Source organism: Lissotriton vulgaris, chromosome 11 (assembly GCF_964263255.1).
Source record: "Lissotriton vulgaris chromosome 11, aLisVul1.2, whole genome shotgun sequence".
NCBI classification, from domain to species: Eukaryota; Metazoa; Chordata; class Amphibia; order Caudata; family Salamandridae; genus Lissotriton; species Lissotriton vulgaris.
The window spans coordinates 396440195-396456445 of record NC_141699.1 but is presented as its reverse complement, the minus strand read 5'-3'; the positions used below and the strand labels follow the sequence as shown (position 1 = coordinate 396456445).

General features: G+C 46.7%; 1 protein-coding gene across 1 annotated transcript in view; it reads left to right on the top strand.

Annotated features, from left to right (window-relative positions):
• The first annotated feature begins 340 nt into the window (after window positions 1-340).
• Window positions 341-16251, top strand: part of LOC147679856 (peptidyl-prolyl cis-trans isomerase F, mitochondrial-like) — a 114073-nt gene continuing 98162 nt past the window's right edge. The window contains exon 1 of the mRNA XM_086944760.1: window positions 341-440. Within this exon, the coding sequence (XP_086800886.1) occupies window positions 372-440 (69 nt within the window). The 5' untranslated portion in view covers window positions 341-371. The remainder of the gene's footprint in view (window positions 441-16251) is intronic.

The following is a 16251-nucleotide window of genomic DNA, read 5'->3' as shown; positions in this document are numbered from 1 at the left end:
GGGCTCTTGCTGATATCGGATTCCACACTTCAGAGCCGTAGGTTGTTCACCCCGAATGCTCTGGGATATTTTCATTCCTGCCCCTTTCATGGCTAGGCGGCGAGGAAAAGGGAGCAGGCATCCCATGGTGATGTAATGGTCAATGATAAGCTATGGCTCAGGGCCCCAAACATTGAAACTGGAGCACACATCAGGGATCTTCCATTCCTGGGTGTTCCCTGTCGCCCTTAATCTAGGCCTCTACTCTCATTGGCCCTGAGCCCTAGCCACGCCTTCCTCGTGGGTGGGTTTGGCCATGGGGTGGCCTATATAATGGGTGTCTCTGGTTGTCCTAGTACAGTCCTGGAGCAGTGGTACCCACAGCTGTCAGAATGGTCAACCCACGCGTGTTCTTTGACATCAGCGCCGATGGCATCCCCCTTGGCCGGATCGTGATGGAGGTACTTGGCAGAAGAATGGGATGTTGCAGCGTTTTGTATCACTTTCAATTTTAAGTTATTCCACTGGAATTGTGTGGGGGTGTTCATCATTTTAAGATTAGGAGAGGCAATGGTTATATTTTGTTTTTTTGTTATTTGTTGGAGGAAGGTTATGCGTTTGCTCATTTTACAATGATAGGGGCGTCTCCCATCATCCACCAGAGCCATCTGAGAACGAGCAGTGGGTATCTTAAGGTATGGAGGCTGTGCTGTTCAGTACATGGGTAATGGTGAGTTTTAATGTTTGGCATGAGTGGGATACAGGGAGCTACTTGTAATGATCCATACCGGGATGGCTATTGAAGCATTTATTGTTGGGTGTAGTGGTGGATTTTGCAGTTTGTGAATGAACATATATCTAGCTCTGTGGCAAATATGGGCTTCTGAACACAAAATCAAAAGAAGCTACAAGGGTACCACTAACTGAGGCTGGAAGACCCAGTTTTCAGATAATTATGGAAAATATGTAAGTTGGATTTAGTACGGAGATGGGCATGGAGGTCATGTCAAGTTTTAGGACCATTCATGATAAACGACCTTTTCTAAAACAGAACATCGGCAGAGTTTGTTTAGTGGACCCGAGAGCGTGCCTAGATATGTGACAGTGTAGACTGAGGAGCCACGGAGGCAGGGCGATGATGGGAAATTGCTTTATGGCAAGTGCACGAGTGTAGGACGTTTCTACCCCTAAGGAAGCCTCAAAGCGCCCTCTGGTTTTCAGTAGCTTTCCCAGATCCATACATGTCTATCTGCCCAGTATTTTTCTTAAGATTTGAGGGCTGCTTGTCCTGGTTTTATGATGGATAACACAAGACTACAAGTCCCAGAAACAAAGGAAAAAACTGGAATGAAGGAGCTAGCCACACACATTTGCGAAACTTTAAATAGTGGGGTAGTAGCTACTGAGTTTGCTATACATGGTTCTTACTGTTTCTTCGAGAATGGTAACCTTGCTGCCTGCATGAAGGTAATGGTACGCTCCAAGCACATCATAGTGACTTGTACTAGCCTTTGTGTGAATCTCGAAAGGGAACGAGAGACAGTACTTTAGTTTGTGTATACATACCTGGACATATTGTAGCCTACATCTGACACGTTTCAGGCAGGAGCTTAATCTTTTGTGGTCATCCTTGTTCCTGCTGTAGGGTCAGCCAGAGCTAAGCTGTCTGTACAGACAAAGCTTCCACCCATGCATAAAGCTGTTGAAATGATGCATTTATGAACGGACAGGCAAGGTCATTCAAGATTGTATATATGAGAGCAGTTTGGTTTTGTTAAATGTTTGGAGAATTGGGTATTTGCTTAACTGGTAATGTTTTCGAAGGATTTGTGAATATTTGTAGGGCATTAATTTTTGTATTCAACGTTTGGCGGTCATTCTTTCTGTTATAAAAGCAGTTTAGCTCAGAGTTGCAGCCTTCAACTCACTCACAGAAGCAGACCCCAGTGATACTGGCACCGACGCACTTTATAAGAATACCAACCTATCCTTATGGAAGACTTGAACCTTTATTTGTCCTAGAACTTTCCCCTCTTGTGGACCCCTTTTTTTTTTTATTTATTCCAGCTCTTCCCAATCAGACTGAGTTTCCTATGTGGCAGCATCTTTTGTGCGCCGAATGAGTTGTGCTCACTTTTGAACCCAGTCCCAAAAGTTGCATCTCTTCCTATCTGCTTTGAGAGGTTCTGATTTGTCCAAACTTTAAAGGTTTGGAAAAAGGCATACATACGCTTCAGGTTCAGACACATTAGCCCAGTCCCCTCCTGAAAAAGATCTAGACTTGTGGCACTCTATTTGTAATTTCATAGCCTCCAAATGTTTTCCTTCTTCTGTAACCCAGTAGAGGTTGTATGCCGCACCTTTATGCCAGGTTTCTATTTCCATCAGTGAGTTAATGCACCAGCTGCAGAGATCCCCTTAAACTTAAAGTTAAAGCTGACCAGCTCTGTAAGGGAGCTTTGTGGGTATGATTTAAATCCCAGTGAGATCTAATTGCAGCTGGTGCTTTAACCCTCTGAGCGAGTATTGGATTGGAAACTGACATTTAAGTTACCTCGGGCCAGCTGGTGCATTGTATTGGGATAAAGGTACAGAGGAATGCACTGCTTTATCCCGTGCACTTCCCCAAAGCAAATAGTCACACGCACAGACAGTTAAGCGCATCTTAACAGGACGCGTTTCGCGTCACTGCCCAGAAACTCATCCATGGCACTAAAGTGTCCCCCAGGCCAGGCTGCGCCAGCTGTTAAAGTCGTGTTTTCAGGTCTTGCGGCAACACACGCTTGAGCGCTATGAGTCCTCGAAAGAGCCAGCAGCGTGCTATGTAAATGTCAAGTGACACATTGTAGGTCACAGGTCGATGTGATAATGAACCTGTGAGGTGTGTGCATAGGTTGCAAATCGAGGTTTCAGCTCCCACTGATGTAGTATAGTAGGTTGAGCACCTGCGTATGTTTCTGATTAAAATATCCGAGTACCACCTATTGTGTGGTAGTGCCTCTCGTTATTTCTAGCTACGATCAGCCCAGAAGTGTTATAAAAAAAATACATAATTATGTGACATCCTATCACAGAAAAGCATGATGCAGCGAAATTAAGAACCACACATCATAGCGCAGGCCTTCTCAGTTGTGTCAAAGGACATTGCAAATTGAGAACTTAAAAAGACCTTTGAAGGCAAATTTTCAATTTACAGTGTGCTCTTTAGCTCCATTTTTGCTCGTTGGTGTTTTTAAATTGAATTTTGAACTACAGGCGTCGGCTTTCATGGTGATTGGCGCACACGTTCGCCTACCATGAGCTAAAATGATTTTTTTGTGGCTTTGATACTTTCTCACTGTTATAGGTGCACTTCGATATCCTAGAGGACATTTTGAATATCCAGTTTTACGCACACACTGTCAACATTATGACTGTTCCTGCTAAAGTCTTTGTTGAGTTTAATCTGAAGCTTGACAGCTTGCTCATATTGCCTCAAAATGTGATTTACTCTCCCCTTTAATGAGCGTCAGGCTATGTAGCGTTCAGAGTAACAGCCAACGTCTTAAAACAATCTTTTGCCTACGTGTCAGGATACCCGGGCAGGACGTCAGAGGCATAGCTGTCAATAGTGCATCCGGTGCAGTGGCACAGGGACCCAGGACTATTTGGTGCCAACTTTTCGCCAGTTCGTGTTTCCACCAAATCAGGGGATATTTGACCCGATGCCATTACTTACATTAAGGCGCATATCACAGTTGCTACGCCACATTTGTGTATTATATACCTGACACCCGTCAAGCTGGTTCATACCCTCTATAACCCCAAAGGCATTGAAAGCCTGTAAGGTATGGGAGACCCAGGGGGCCCTCAACACATTTTGCAGGGCGGGGGGCACAGAGCTGTATAGAACCCAGTACTGAAGTCGAGGGTGGGGTAGGGCGGGTTGGTGTGCATCAGTACAGAGGTAGCAGGTGGCACTGCCTCTGAGGTACAGCTGTATGTGACTTCCAGCATTAGAGTTTCTAGGGGGGATTCAGTCCATGGTTGAGGTACAAAGATAGAGCTGTGTGTTTCCCAGCATTAGAGTGTCTAGGAGTGAGTCAGGTAAGGACTGAGGTGCAGTGATGCGTGTCTCAGCCTTACAGTTTCTGGGGGTGGTGCAGTGTCAGAGCCGCATGTGTATCAACATTACAGTTTTTGGGGATGATTCGGGTCAGGACCGGGGTGCAGTGGTGGAGCCTTGTGTGTTTCCCTGGGCAAAGGTATCTAGGTGATTCCCCCGAAATTTGGCTCAACTTGCCCGCCTGAGGTGAATCATTTCAGGACTGAGCTGAGGTGCCGAAGCTGTGTGTGTTTCCCAGTGCACAGGTATCCAGAGTGATTCATTTCAGTATTGAGATGCAGTGCCGGAGCTGTGTCCGCTTCCCAGTATCTGGAGTGATTCATTTCAGAATTGAGATGCATTTTAGCTGTGTGTGTTTCCTATGCAGTGCCAGAGCTGTGTGTGTTTCCCAGTAAATATGTTTCTGGAGTGATTCCTTTCAAGATTGAGATTCAGTGGCGGAGCTGCATGTTTTCCGGTGCATAGGTTATCTATCTGGGGTGATTCATTTCAGGATCGAGATGCAGTGCCGAAGCTGTGCGTGTTTCCCAGTGCACAGGTATCCGGGGTGATTCATTTCAAGATTGAGATGCAGTGCTGCAGCTGCATGATTTCCAGTGCATAGGTATTTAGCTTGGGTGATTCATTTCAGTATGATTGAGATGCACTGCTGGAGCTGTGTGTGTTTTCTCCAATGCGTCAGTATCTATTTTGGGTGATTTATTTCAGGACTGAGATGCAGTGCTGGAGCTGTGTGTGTTTCCCAGTGCATAGGTATCCATGGTGTGTGATTCATTTCATGATTGAGACGCAGTACACGAATTGTGTGTGTTTCACAGGGCACAGGTTTCCGGGGTGAATCATTTTAGGATTGAGATGCATTGCAGGAGCTGTGTGTTTCTCAGTGCACAGGTATCCGGGGTGGTTCATTTCAGGATTGAGATGCAGTGCTGGAGCTGTGTCTTTCCTAGTGCATAGGTATGCAGTGATTCATTTCAGGATTGAGATGCAGTACAGGAATTGTGTGTGTTTCACAGTACATATGTTTCCTGGGTGGTTCATTTCAGGATTGAGATGCAGTGCCGGAGCTGCATTCTTCCCAGTGCTCCGGTATCTAACATGGTTGATTCATTTCAGGATTGAGATGCAGTGCCGGAGCTGTGTGTGTTTCCCAGTTCATAGGTATCTCTCTGGGGTGACATGTTTCAGGACTGAAGTGCAATGCCTGTGTTACGTGGGGACCTTCTAACTGCAATAGTATAGGGCTGTTCAGGTCGAGACTGGGGTGCATTGACAGATCTTAGTTTCTCCGCTCGAAGAACAAGTGGTGCTTCAGGTCAGCATTGCTGTGCATTGGAAGAGCTGTATGTGTGTCTCAATGATGAAAGACAGTTAGAGCAGGTTTTCTGTAGTTCATGGTCTGGTGTATTTAGAGTTCGGGTTTTGCCCAGGAACTATCATATGAGTGATTGGTGCTAGTCTGGATGGGGGTGCATTGGAGCCTTAGAGTGTTTGTTCCAGTTTCTTTTTATTTATTTATTTTCAAGTTTTATACAGTGCAGACTCAACCCTATGATACTGGTGTGCTTTATGCTAGAACCAGTTAGATTACACAAGGTCACATTCTTTTTTAGGCACAGGGGGATTAAGTAATCTGCCCAGAATCACATGATGTTGAGCGGACGATGAGACTCGAACCTGGTTCCCAAATTCCAAATTTAGCAGCTCTGGCTCTAACGCCACATCCTCTTCCCAGGGTCAAGGTCGTCTGGTGCCACAGGGACGAACTAGCTGACCAGTGTGTAGTTCATCAGTTAGTCACAGTGAACAAAGGAGTGCACACTGGGAGGTGAGTCGTTCATTTGGTGGATTTAGAATCGCCTCCGGAGACCCCCAAATGGCCAGGTCTAAATGCAAGTCAGCTGCGTGGGGCAAAATACAAATTCGGAGGACGAAATTCGGTTCGAGGGCCCTTTAAGTGCAAACACAGTGATCAGACGTCTGGCTATGGCACAAGTGCTGCAGCCTCGAGCACGTCACTGTGGTGAATAAAGGTGTCTAGGCTGATTTCAAGCTGGAGTTGGGCTCTTACAAGCTAATTACATGAGCCAGCCATGTCTGTAAGCACTATTTTCTTTAATGAGTTTCTCCTACTGCAGGCAGGACATTCTTTCCTGCAACATTCAGCATGTCTTGCTTGCTTTCACTTTCTAAGCAGTCTGGGACAATGGCAGCTGCTTCTTTTAATGAAATAGGTCTTGCATTTACAAGAGTTTGAGCTATTGGCATTGTAAATGACAATGCCTTTTGTTTATGTTTTAATTATCAAAACTGATAAATAAAAGGTATTGTCATTTACAATGCCAACAGCTTCAATTCTCGCAAATGCGAGACATATTGCAGTGCAAATCCTTGGTATGTTCTTGTTCTCAATGTGATGCCTACCACAAGCCATTAGCCGCCCTATGCCTATCTGAGTTCCGAGACCACATGATTTTGTCAGATAGAGTAAAGGTTACAGTTTATAAACTGCCTATTTCATTTCCTTCAGTCAGTCAGGTATGCTGGGGGTTCGGCCACTTGGGTAGCCATTCCTCAGGCATGTCCACAGGGTAACCCTACACTTCCAGTGCCTGTGTCCCAGCGATTGTACTCCTGGCTCATTTTTATACTCTTGAGTTAAAAACATATGTCCCCAATTGCAATCTAGGCACAAGAACTTCCTTAGACTTCCTCCATTCAAGCAGAAGAGATTAGGTGGGATTAGATTTGCTGTGTTGGGCCCCCAAGCCTGGAATTCTGTTCTTTTAGAGATCAGATCAATTTAGAATTACACACATTTATGTAAACTTCTGAAGACTTGGCTCTTCTGACAAGCATATGATTAAACTATATTCAGCTAAATGCTGCCTCCTGTTGCCCAGTGCCAAGGAACCTAACCTCCCTGGTAAATGAGCGCTCTATAACAATCTATTTATTAAGAGACAGTGGTCCCTTAAACGGTGAATCAATATAAATAGCCACAATATTACAATCAAGATTGGGTCTATTCGTGTCTGAATGGACAGTCTTAGAAATGTATTAACACACAATTAGATCAAGACAATACATAAACAAATAGTGAGCAGGACGTGACAGGGCATTGGGAAATCAGCCGATTTCCTTACCGCTGGCAGGTGACTTAAAAGTGACTCTTTAAGTGAGAATACAAATTAACAGTAGTCACAATCACAAAAACATCTTGTACTCCACATCATTCTTAATTTGCACTTGAGTTTAAGATGTAGGTGTCGACGACGTTTCGATCCCCAACAAGGTTATGGGATCATCATCATCGGGACTAAGCAATAAAGCAAATGCCTGGGAAGTTGCTCTGAGGCAATCCGGAAGAGTCGGTCCTAAGTACTAGCACAAAAGCTTAGGGCCACAGGATGCCAGTAGTACGGTAGCGATGGATGACCTAATTGTGTGTTAAAACTTTTCTTAGACCATCCATTCAGACATGAATAGACCCAATCTTGATTGTAATATTGTGGCTATTTATATTGATTCAATGTTTACGGGACCGCTGTTTCTTAATAATTACTACTACCCTTGGTCCCTTCTGACTGTAAGGGTTCCCATTTTTCTTTTTTGAACTATAAAAATCTATAACACAACATAACATGGCAGCCATATTTAATTTACTGTCATGCATGCTGGTATCCATTAATTTTTGGTAGCCATGCCTCCCATCAACGAGACACTCAGGGTAGACTTCCAGTGGGCGGGCTTCACTCACCTTCACTTCAACTAGGCCTCCCATATGGCATACCACTCCCTATCAGTACTTGCTCTTACAACTGAAAGTTCATCGCCAAAGTTGATTTTTCCACCAATCATTTTGGAGTTCTCCCCATGGTCATAATGTCTTGACCTATTGTAGGGCCAGGGCTGGTGGGTGATATAAAAGACCAGTACATATGGGACTAATTGAGACAAATGAAAGAATCCAAAATGTGCCAATCTAAAATGTACCATCCAACTGTCTCCTCCGCTTTCCTTCCGACGAGCCTGGAACCGAAGAAGTAGGCACACAGGCTTCCCGTAGCCTATCACAAGGCTGCTAATAGCAGCTTTGTTATGGGTCTGAGCGCCGTGGGGACTATGAGCCTGTGCATGTTCTCTACCCAGACTGTAACACAGTCTGGGTGGAGAACATGCAAAGTGCGCATGGCTGTTTGGCCGGCCCAAAACGGCAGACAAACCTTCATGCGCACTTAAGTGCTCACCACTCCTCCCCTTTTTGAGATGAGCAGCCAAGCCCCACCCCACCAAACTGCCTCAGCAGGGAAAAATAAAATAACAGTGTGTTGTTATTTTATTTATCCTTTAAAAGCAGTGGGGCTACGCTCCTCTGCCTTAGCGGAGAAGCTGCCACTGATAAAATTTGAATCCGTCTCTCCCAATATTTTTACATTTTTCCTCATAACACTTCTCTCAAGATGATTGTTGCTTCCAAGATCCAGAAGGAGTAGGTTGTGAAACACCTCCCAGGAAGCCCTGCCTTTGCCATTGAAAATAGTTAAGAATCTCTTGAACTGTTACTTCCATAACAGGGAGCCATCCTTGAGCATAAGTAGGCATCTCTTGTCCTTGTGCCTCCAAGTAGGAAGTTAACAATGTCACAGGGCAATTAAAGTCAACAGATCCTAAACTATTTTCCATCAGAACCTTGCCTTTCCTCTGTTGATAGTTTTTGACATGTTTAATCGCAGGTTGTCACAAAGCTTCTCTATTCACACATCATTGGTATATAATGTTCTATAGCTTGTATCCTCCTTCGAGCAAGCCACCAACTCTTATGGCCGGAAAGGCATGATGGTACAACAAAGAAAACGCATCACTGAGAAGGATTAGTTCGTAATGGGAGTTGCACATCACCGTTTTCTGGTATAAGCTGTGTTGAAGTGTGGTGAAGTCTATGGGGTTCTGTTGTCACAAACCGTAGGCTCTTCTCTGACTCAGGCTTTCACTGCCCGATGCAGTAGGTGCTATTGGTGGTATTCACCAACCCATGGAGCCTTTCGCAGTTGAACAATAGTGGCCAAGTGTTATAGTGACCAAAGACCAGGATTTTACAAAAACCCAAAGGTGAAGAACTTTGCTGTGGTCTCAATAGAGCTGTATAGTTTGGGGTCAAACCCACCTAAGTAATATCCTTGAGTCTCTTTTCCAGTGCACCAACGTCCACAACTCTGAGTCGAAAGGGGTAATTTGAATGTCTCCTACAGGTTTCTCATTACCAACCCTGTCCAGGTGAGAACGCAAGAGAGTGTCAGCTGCCCCATTTTTAACCCCTTCAAGTTCAATTTATGTTATGTTATGTTATTTTATTTTATATAGCGCGCGGATGCCGCAGCCAAGTGGCGTCCCGGCGCTTTGGAGATTTGAGTAACACAACACATCAGAGAAGGTCAAAGAAAAAGGGCCTAAACTGTAGAGGGGAAGGTTTTTAATGCCTTCCTAAAAGGAAGCAAGTCAGGGATGGAACGGAGAGGGGCTGGCAGGGAGTTCCAAAGGGCTGCAGCCAGCACTGAGAAAGAGCGTCCACCCATTCTAGTTTTTTTAAAACGTGGCACAATGGCAAGATTTAATCCAGCAGAGCGGAGGGCTCTGGCAGGGACATAATGAAGAATAGTCTGTGAGAGAATAGGAGGGGAGGCTAATTTAAGAATTTTAAAAGTTAAGCAGAGAGCTTTAAACGTAATTCTTTGCCCTACCGGTAGCCAATGGAGATCTTGGATAGTTCGACGAGCCGAGACAAACTTCGGGAGGCCGACTAGCATCCTGGCCGCCGCATTTTGGGCCCTCTGGAGGCGGGATAGCTCGGCCTGATTTAGACCCAGAAACAGAGAGCTGGCGTAGTCCAATCTGGTAAGAACCAGGGCTTGGACTATAATCTGTCTGGTCTCCGCATCAAAAAACTTAAAAATGGGTCGAAGACACTGCAGAGTACCTAAGCATGTGCCAGCCACACGTTTAGTATGGGAAGTAAAAGAGAGCTTGTCATCAAACCACACCCCGAGGTTTCTGACTTCAGTCACGGGGGTGGGAACAGGGCCTAGTTCAGAAGGCCACCATTGATCTCCCCATAACCCACTTTCCCTACCAAAAATAATGACCTCGGTCTTAGAGGCATTAAGTTGGAGTCGATTGTTCGCCATCCAGCCGGCCACAGCTTTTAGAGCTGACTGAAAGGTGGGGGCATCCATGTTGGAATCGCCATTAAGTGCCACCGCCAGCTGCGTGTCATCGGCGTATGACACCAAGGAGAGACCAAAACTATGGGCAGCCTCCGCCAATGGCTGAACATATAAATTAAATAAGGTAGGGCTAAGGGCCGATCCTTGGGGAACGCCCTGAAGTATAGGGCGAGAAGCAGAGACAAAAGGAGGTGTAGATACTTTGAAGCCTCGATCCTTAAGAAAGGAACGAAACCACTCAAGTGCCACCTCTCCAACTCCTGCCTCCACCAGACGATGTAAAAGAATCTGGTGGGACACCGTATCGAAGGCGGCACTGAGATCCAATAGGATCAGTGCCGCCGTCTGACCCTGGTCCAACAGCTTCCTGATGTGCTCCACCACAGCCAAAAGAGCAGTCTCGGTGCTATGACCCGCACGGAATCCGTTCTGGGAATTATCCAGTATATTCGCTTCCTGCAGGTGAGATGATAAAATATAATTGGCATGCGCTTCAGAAATTTGTATAGCGCACTACTCACCCAGAGGGTCTCAAGGCGCTTGAGGGAGGGGGGAGTATTTATTTATCAAATATCCAAGTTTTTAGCTGCTTTCTGAAGGAGAGGTGGTTCTGTGTAAGTCGGAGGTGGGTGGGGAGAGAATTCCAGGTTTTGGCCGCTAAGTAGGAGAAGGATCCTCCTCCCATGGTGGATCTGTGGATGCGCGGAACTGCGGCGAGGGCTTGATTGGATGATCGTAGTAGTCGAGGGGGGGTGTAGAAGGAAAGACGCGTGTTGAGGCATTCGGGTCCTAGGTCGTAGAGGGCTTTGTGTGCGTGGGTGAGGAGACGGAACGTTATTCTCTTGTTGATAGGGAGCCAATGGAGTTCTTTCAGGTGGCCGGAGATGTGGTCTTGCCGAGGGATGTCTAAAATGAGTCTGGCTGAGGCATTTTGGATGCGTTGGAGTTTTTTCTGTAGTTTGGCTGTGGTTCCGGCATAGAGGGTGTTTCCGTAATCCAGTCGGCTTGTGACCAGTGCGTGGGTGACCGTCTTTCTTGTTACGTCGGGGATCCAGCGGAAGATTTTTTTTGAGCATTTGTAGGATGTTGAAGCAAGAAGATGAGACGGCGTTGACTTGTCTGGTCATCGAGAGGGAGGAGTCCAGGATGAAGCCCAGGTTACGTGCGTGGTCCGTAGGTATGGGTGCGGTTCCGTGGGCCGGAGGCCACCATGAGTCGTCCCAGGCAGAGGGGGATGGCCCTAGGATGAGGACTTCTGTTTTTTCCGAGTTTAGTTTTAGACGGCTGTTCTTCATCCATTCGGCTACTTCTTTCATTCCTTCGTGTAGGTTGGTTTTGGCGGTGTTTGGGTCTTTGGTGAGGGAGAGGATCAGCTGGGTGTCGTCTGCGTAGGAGATGATGTTGAGGTTGTGTTGGCGTGCGATGGAAGCGAGGGGACTCGTGTATACGTTGAAGAGGGTAGGACTGAGTGAAGATCCTTGGGGTACGCCCCAGATGACATCAGTTGCCTCTGATCTAAAAGGGGGAAGGCGGACTCTCTGTGTTCTTCCGGTGAGGAACGAGATGATCCAGTCCAATGCTTTTCCTTGTATTCCGATGTTGCTGAGACGTTGTATGAGGGTGCTATGACAGACTGTGTCAAAGGCTGCGGAGAGGTCAAGTAAGATGAATGCGACTGTTTCTCCGTTATCCAGTAGTGTTCGGATGTCGTCAGTTGCGGTGATGAGGGCAGGTTCGGTGCTGTGTTTGGCTCGGAAGCCGGACTGTGAGGGGTCGAGGGATTTGTTGGATTCGAGGAAGGCGGCGAGTTGAGTGTTGACGGCTTTCTTGATGACTTTGGCAGGGAATGGGAGGAGCGAGATGGGGCGGTAGTTCCTAAGTTCGGTTGGGTCTGCCGTGGGTTTCTTCAGAAGGGCGCGGAGTTCGGCATGTTTCCAGTTTTCCGGGAAGGTAGCGGAGTTGAGGGAACAGTTAATGACATCGCGGAGATGGGGTGCGATGATGGAGTCTGCTTTGTTGAAAATGTGGTGGGGGCATGGGTCGGTTGGTGATCCTGAGTGGATGGAGTTCATCAGGCGGATGGTGTCTTCGGTGGAGAGTGGGTTCCAGGCGCAAAGGATGTTAGAGTGCGGTTTAGGCTCAGAGGTGGGTGGAGTGGACTGGTCTTCAGACTGGTTTTCAAAGCTGTTATGAATTTCTGCGATTTTGTTGTGGAAGAACGAGGCTACAGAGTCGCAGAGGTCTTGGGAGGGAGTGATGTCGTTAGTGCCAGCGGAGGGGTTAGTGAATTCTTTGACGATGTTGAAAAGTTCCTTGCTGTTCTGGGCATTGTTGTCGAGTCGATCCTTGAATGCTGATTTCTTGGTGGATCGGATCAGTTGATGGTGTTTGCGGGTGGCGTTCTTGAAGGTGGCTAGGTTGTCAGTGGTCGGGTTTTTTCTCCAGGTTTTCTCGAGAGTACGACAGAGCTTCTTGGATATTTTTAGGTCATCGTTGAACCAGGGGGCTTTTTTGCTTCCTTGCTTGAATAGATGGATTTTCAAGGGTGCTAGCTCGTCGGCGCTATGGGTGATCCACTGTGTGAGGTTGGAGGCTGCTTGGTTAGGGTCCGATGAATTGGTAGGGGGATTTTGGAGAAGTGATGTGAAGAGCTGGTCGGTGGAGATTTTGTTCCAATTTCTTCGGGGAATGGGTTGTGGTGGGTTGTGGGTCGTGGACTTTATGTAGTTGAAGTGAACGCAGCTCTGGTCCGTCCAATGGAGAGCTGTGGTGTAATCGAAGGAGATGTGCTTGCTGGAGGTGAAGATAGGTTCAAGCGTGTGTGTTAGCTGCCTCAGCAAGCCAAGGACAATGTGACAAGATGCATATTGTAAGGTTATTGCTGTACTGCCTTCATGTTGTTTGATCAAGGGATGTGCCTTCAGTTGGACAATTTATCCAGGCAAATTTACAGGGCAACTAAGTGCAGCAAGTAGTTCCCAGCAGGTTTCAAAGCCTTGGCTGCCAGATGCGTGAACAGCTGCAAATGGTGACTGTACCTCTACAAACATGGCCCACAGAATTATTTTTAAGAATGTCAGTCACATATGCTAGTCCTTTTTTAGGCCTGCCCTAGCCTGGTGAAGTGGTGCTTTTGCATTGTGCCCACAGTTAAACATGAGAAGTGTTTGCAAATACTCTATCTACTGGGATGATGCAGGCCACAAAGTTGACATTCCCTTTCAATTACTAAATTGCATTCAGGGTGGCCTTCTCTTTTGAAAGCTCCACCCAAATAGCCTCCGAGAAGGTCTCCACTTTGTCATATGGTAGGTGGGACAGGAATTCTTTGGTGTCTAGTTCTATTCCTAGGAACGTTAATTGGATGTGGGACTTTGTGTCAGATGGACCCACAGTGTTGCTGTTAAGGCAGAGAAAGGGGCAAGAGCAGTGGTACTATTTTTGCCAATGAAACCAAAATCAGCCAACTGGTGGACTTTTCTCTCTGGCTGGCTTGATCCATAGGCTACTCCAAGAAGAAGCTGACTTTTTCAAATATAGCACAGGATATCGAGCAACCAATAGGCATGCACATGTCATAGTAAAATGCCCCATGAAAATGGAAGCCCAGTAGGTAGGGGCTGGCAGGGTGAACCAACAGTGGTCTACAGACTGACTCAATGTCCACCTTTACCAAAAGGACACCTTTACCCGCTACTTATCCTAGCTCCAAAGCTTCATGAAGTCTGGCGTTGCCAGCCTTGGAACCCTCCTATATGTTGCTGTGGCTGACCCACATGTGCGTGCTAATGGACGTGTTGGGGCTGTGACAGTCCACCCTGGGGCTGTTATTGAGCCTTCACTCTGTACTGTTGCACCCCACGGTGTGCTGATTGGAATAGCCGAGTGCAAGATTACTTTGCACTGGAATGATGTTATACGATGTGGAAAGTCACAGGGCGTGGGCGTTGCTGGGACTGGTGCACGTGTGCAGTGAGGTTTGAACATTCCGCTGGGTGTGTACTGTTGGCTGTGAGCCATGACAGTTTGCGGCGCTAACTGCATCAGCCCTATTTTTTGTGTGCCCTTGTCCACAATGTCAAACCTACCACAGGTCGGGCAGGTTGTACACCTTCCCCCTCATTTTTGTCGGCGTTTAGTTTGAAACTTTGAGGTTATAATCCTTCATGGCGGGCACGCGCTCTGTTGTTCTTGGAACCGGTGTGCCCCCTCCACCCTCCCCGGGCCTGCACAATCTCTCTGCATATCCCCCGCAGCTTGATATCCCTACATGGTTCTCTAACATTTTATGCTCTTTTTTTTGCTGTACGATGCTTCCCTCTCCGGAAGGAGGTGGAGGCTGGGGTTTTTCCTACGCAGTTTTCCTCCCAGCCTCGCCTGGTGTCGTCCGCTGAGGCAGACGTCGTCGCGCCCGCCCCTAGCTGTCATTATTTATTTTTTTCGATTTCCTTACTGCAGTGAAAACCGCTGCGCAGAACGTGGGAGGTGTCTGCTTGGCATTCATTCGCCCTCGTCCAGCACGGCTGCAACATTTTTCTGCAGAAATGCAAGAGTCGGGTAATCCAAAAGCAGCTGACCGACTGAACAAAGGAGTCACGTGTCTAAAACAGAAGATGTGGATATATCCCTCGCGAGTAAGCCAGGAGCTAGGACTCCGCGTATAAGGAGAACATTCTAGCAATGTATCAGGGGGTCGTTGTGTCTGCTGCAGCCTGGGAGTTCCAGGTTCAAATCCCAGGAACTATCAACAACAACAGGAAACCAGCCCAGTGGGTTAATGCACCTGCTCCGCAGATGCGTGCGTGTCAGCTGCCACTGCACCTTCCAGATCCACTAAGATAGCCCAGGTAGTTGTCTGTTGCTGAGATATACCATGAAAAGCAATTCGCTGATTACAACCAAATTAAGATGGCTAAAGAGATAACCCTTGTTGCAGATAAAGTGGCCAGTGACTCATGGCCTCAAGGTCATCATTTTTTGTTATTGCAGGTTTTATATATCGCCAACTCGAAACGAAGGTGTCAGAGTGCTTTCCATGAGCACTAGTTGCATTACAGACGGACACATTCATTTCTAGGCACCGGGAGATTCATTGATTTGTCCAGGATCACAAGCTGTTTGAGACTCCCACCAGACTCGAACCTGGTTTCACAGCTTCAAAGTCAGCCGCTCTAGCCGTTACAAATAGATATTTTCAGGTGTTAGTCAAACTAAAATGAATCACGACTACAACTCCCAGAAAGGCACGGATGCTGTTCTCACTTAGATGTAAAGATTCTTTGTATGAAAAAAATCACGTCCTTCTAGTGCCTCACATGCGCATGCGCTCTCCCTTTGCTGCTTGGCGGGCGTTGGCTGAACTTTCTCTGCCAGTGTGTGCGTGGGTGGGAGTAAAGGGACAGCAGCTGGCACCCGCGGTCTGTAATGAGTGTCTGATAACCTACATTCCCTCGCCCCGTTTTCTTCTTCGTAGCTCTGGGTAAGACATTACTCGTGCTCAGGCGCGCACGGCACCACGCAGCCCAAGGGATTGCAAACCAGGATCAGGGCTCAGACCGTGTATCATGCGGATTTATTTCCACAATGTTTGGTTCTAGATAGCCCTCAAAGCTGTTCAGCAATCAAAATAAGACATCTTCGTTTAGGGATCTTCTGTATGCTGTTAGTGCATACATGCTAACATTTTAAAACATAAAAGTGGGAGAATTTGAAATATAAATCGGGAGAATTTATTTTAGCCTTTGACCAGAGGTGATTTTAGGCGGGAGACGGCATAAATAAAGCCATTTAAGATTCTAAAATCGTGTCTCTCCCGCATTAATCTGTTCTGTTGGCATGCAAGTTAGTGTGCATTGAGGGTAAATGAAACGATGCAAGATAACTGATCAGAGACAATTTCAATAATATGTCAGCATTAATTATATACCGTATTTTCCGGCGTAT